Genomic DNA, 3,655 nt, shown 5'->3' with positions numbered 1-3,655 from the left:
GTGGGGGGCTCAGTCCGCGACGCGGTTCGGCCACGGCTGCGCTTCGTCCGTGCTCTGCCCCGGGCCCGCCGGACACCATGGGGGTAGGTCCGGGACCCACGCGTGTCCGGGGAGGGGGGGGTCTCTGTGAAGGAGCGCGTCTCCCGATCCCCACCACTGGGGTCCCAAACCCCGCGGGGAGCCCCGGGGAGGTAGTATGGGGGTCCCCCAAGCGTGACAACCCACGAGAGACCCCCGATGTGAATCCTGGGGGGAAGATCACATTGGCTCCCAACCCTCCCCCCTGAGCCCCCCATAGCTGTATCTGCCCCCTTGCATGATTCCTTTCACGCGTGATTCTGCTCCCCAACGCATGTCCCCCCGCATCTCCGGGCTTTCCCTTCTGCTAGTCACTCTTTTGGGGAGGAGGGGTCTGTGGCAATTTGGGGTCTCCCGAGGTCCTGGCGGGGGGTTCTGGCAGTCCCTCCCACGCGTGATCTCCCCGCGTAGAGGGGGAGGTTGCGAGGGGCAGAGCCGGGCTGGTGTCACCTTGCCGAGAAGGAGACAGACGGACCCTTCCCCCGCTTTCCCGCCCCCCCCCCGCGGGAATCTGGTCACGTGCCAGCGGCGGGGCTACGTCACACGTGGGGGGGCGGGGGGGAAGCTGCGTGCTGATTCTCCGACCCCCCCCCCGTGCCACGTGACGTGTGTCCTCTATTAGGGGGCATTGCATTGCCCCCCCCAGAGGGGGTATTAAATGCCGGGGGGCTTTAAGGACACGCGTGGGGGGGTCATGCGAGGAGGCGGGACCTAGAGCTGTCCGCAGTGCTGGCGGCAAGCCAGGTCTGCCGGGGGTTAGCCCCCCCTAGATTCACCCCTTTTTGATCCCATAAAGAGGTCGCCCCCCACGCGTGTCTGCGGGGTGCGGGGTCTATTAGGGATGCCCCCTTCCTCCTTACATCCACACCCGTCACCCCTTCCCCCCAGCCCGTCTGGAGCCGGATTAACTGGAGCAGCTGATCCGACAATCCCATGGAGGGGGAGGGGGGGCATCTTACGTGGGGAGGAGGGAGGGGAAGAACCACGTGAGTCGCGCGTGGGGCCACTTATGTGGGTTCAGGGGTGCTGGGGAAACCCTCACGTCTACCCCGCATGGGAGGGCCGGAGGGTTAGGGGGGCTGTCATGCGTGGGGGGCTGAAGGTGATTATGGAGGATCTGGGGGTCACTAGGCAAAGAGGGGGGAACACCAGTTCTGTCATGAGTGGGGGCTGGGAATGGAGGATGGGGCTGGTAGGGAAAGAGGTGGGGATACAGTTGTCATGCGTGGGCGGGGTGCTGCAGTCAGAACCCAGCCTCTTGGAAGACTTATTAAACACTCGTGGGGGCCCTGGGGTTGGATCCCACCCACCTGTTAACCCATTAGTTACGCGTGGGGCTCCTGGTGTTGGACCTCGGCCCCTTGGAGGACCTCTTAGTGTCGCGCGGGGGATGCTGGGTCGGACCCCCGCCCATTGGAAGACCCATAAATCACACGCGGGGGTCCTGGAGTCCAACCCCAGCCCTTGTAAGAGCCATTACCTACTCGTGGGGTCCTGAGGTTGAACTCCAGTCCCTTGGAGGCCCCGCACATCAGTCGCGAGTGGGGTCTGTCCTCCAGCAGGGGGCGTGGAGGATGAGGTCACGCGTGGGTGTGGGTGGGGTGTCACCGCAGGCCGGCATGGGGCGCCGTCGCCCCACCCCCCGCGCTAACGCGCCCCCACGTGTGTCCGCACCCCCCTCGCACCCCCCCACGCAGTACGGCCGCTCTGACAGCTACCGCGTGGCTACCACGCAGGACAAGGGCAATGAGAAGGACTCGCCCCAGAAGGGCTCCAAGGGCGCCAAGGCCCGCGACCTCGATGACCTCAAGAAGGAGGTGGCCATGGTGAGTGGGGGCAGGAACCCCGGGGGAGCGGTCGCGCGTGGGGGCGGGGTGGGGGTGGGGGCTTCCGGCTGGGACCTGGAGGGGACAGGGGAGGCCGAGGGGGCGGTGCCCGACTCGGGGGGCTGAGGCGGGGTCTCACTGCCCCCCGCCCCTAGACCGAGCACAAGATGTCCATCGAGGAGGTCTGCCGGAAGTACAACACGGACTGCGTGCAGGTGAGGGGGCCCGACCGCCCCAGCCCCGCTCCCCTGCGGGGTCCCGCCCGCCTGCGGGCCGCCTGGCCGGCTTGGGGTAACGCCCCCGCCCCCCCAGGGCCTGACCCACAGCAAAGCCGCGGAGATCCTGGCGCGCGACGGCCCCAACGCGCTCACGCCGCCGCCCACGACCCCCGAGTGGGTCAAGTTCTGCCGCCAGCTCTTCGGGGGCTTCTCCATCCTGCTCTGGATCGGCGCCATCCTCTGCTTCCTGGCCTACGGCATCCTGGCCGGCACGGAGGACGAGCCCTCCAACGACAACGTGAGCCCCGGCCTGGGGGCGGGGCCGGGCGAAGGGGGCGGGGCCTGAGGGGAGAGGCGCTCAGTGGGCCTGGGGGCCGGGCCCAGCGGGACGTGTCGGAGCGGGCGGGTGGGGGCCCTTCCGGAGGGGCTGGGGGAGTAACGCTCAGCTCCCCCTCCCCCACCAGCTGTATCTCGGCATCGTGCTGGCCGCCGTGGTCATCATCACCGGCTGCTTCTCCTACTATCAAGAGGCCAAAAGCTCCAAAATCATGGAGTCCTTCAAGAACATGGTGCCCCAGGTCCGGGGAGGGACGGGACAGGGGCTGCAAGCCCTGGTGATCCGCGAGGGCGAGAAGATGCAGCTGAACGCGGAGGAGGTGGTCGTCGGAGACCTCGTGGAGGTCAAGGGCGGAGACCGGGTCCCCGCCGATCTGCGCATCATCTCGGCCCATGGCTGCAAGGTGAGCCCCCCAGACCCCTCGGGGACACCAGTTCCCCGCCCCGCGGCCGGTCCCACGCTTGGAGCCAACCCCGCCCCCCCCAGGTGGATAACTCGTCGCTGACGGGCGAATCCGAGCCGCAGACCCGCTCCCCCGACTGCACCCACGACAACCCGCTGGAGACCCGCAACATCACCTTCTTCTCCACTAACTGCGTGGAGGGTGAGTGCGGGGGCGGCGCGGCGGCGAGGGGCCCCGCCAGGGTGGGGAGGCGGGGGTGCGGGTCAGGAGGGAGGGCTGCGGCGGCGGGGCCGCCCTGACCCCCGCCCACCGCCGCAGGCACGGCCCGGGGCGTGGTGATCGCCACGGGCGACCGCACGGTGATGGGCCGCATCGCCACGCTGGCCTCGGGGCTGGAGGTGGGCAAGACCCCGATCGCAGTGGAGATCGAGCACTTCATCCAGCTCATCACCGGCGTCGCCGTCTTCCTCGGCGTCTCCTTCTTCGTGCTCTCGCTCATTCTGGGCTACACCTGGCTCGAGGCCGTCATCTTCCTCATCGGCATCATCGTCGCCAACGTGCCCGAGGGGCTGCTGGCCACCGTCACCGTGAGCGCCCGGCCGGGGCGGCAGGGACAGAGGGGCGCGGGGGTAGAGACCCCCTGGACAGGGGCCCTAGGGGGTCCTGGGGGGAAAGCGAGGGGGCACAGACCGCCAAGGGCGGCTGGGAAGGGGCCTAGGGCCCTCAGGGGTGCTGGGGAGGAAGCAGAAGCAACCAGGTTTCGCTGGGGGGGGATAAGGAGGGGTCTAGGGAC

The 3,655-nt window shown here is 68.7% G+C and overlaps 1 protein-coding gene across 1 annotated transcript in view; it reads left to right on the top strand.

Annotated features, from left to right (window-relative positions):
- Positions 1-6: 6 nt before the first annotated feature.
- Positions 7-3,655, top strand: part of ATP1A3 (ATPase Na+/K+ transporting subunit alpha 3) — a 14,242-nt gene continuing 10,593 nt past the window's right edge. The window contains exons 1-7 of the mRNA XM_019541697.1: positions 7-83; positions 1,776-1,904; positions 2,060-2,119; positions 2,217-2,420; positions 2,587-2,862; positions 2,946-3,063; positions 3,181-3,449. Of these exons, the coding sequence (XP_019397242.1) occupies positions 78-83; positions 1,776-1,904; positions 2,060-2,119; positions 2,217-2,420; positions 2,587-2,862; positions 2,946-3,063; positions 3,181-3,449 (1,062 nt within the window). The 5' untranslated portion in view covers positions 7-77. The remainder of the gene's footprint in view (positions 84-1,775; positions 1,905-2,059; positions 2,120-2,216; positions 2,421-2,586; positions 2,863-2,945; positions 3,064-3,180; positions 3,450-3,655) is intronic.

The sequence above is a fragment of the Crocodylus porosus genome, unplaced genomic scaffold, assembly GCF_001723895.1.
Source record: "Crocodylus porosus isolate Cpor-Errol unplaced genomic scaffold, CroPor_comp1, whole genome shotgun sequence".
Lineage (NCBI taxonomy): Eukaryota > Metazoa > Chordata > Crocodylia > Crocodylidae > Crocodylus > Crocodylus porosus.
The sequence above is the reverse complement of the archived record's forward strand: the minus strand, read 5'-3'. Positions and strand labels throughout refer to the sequence as shown.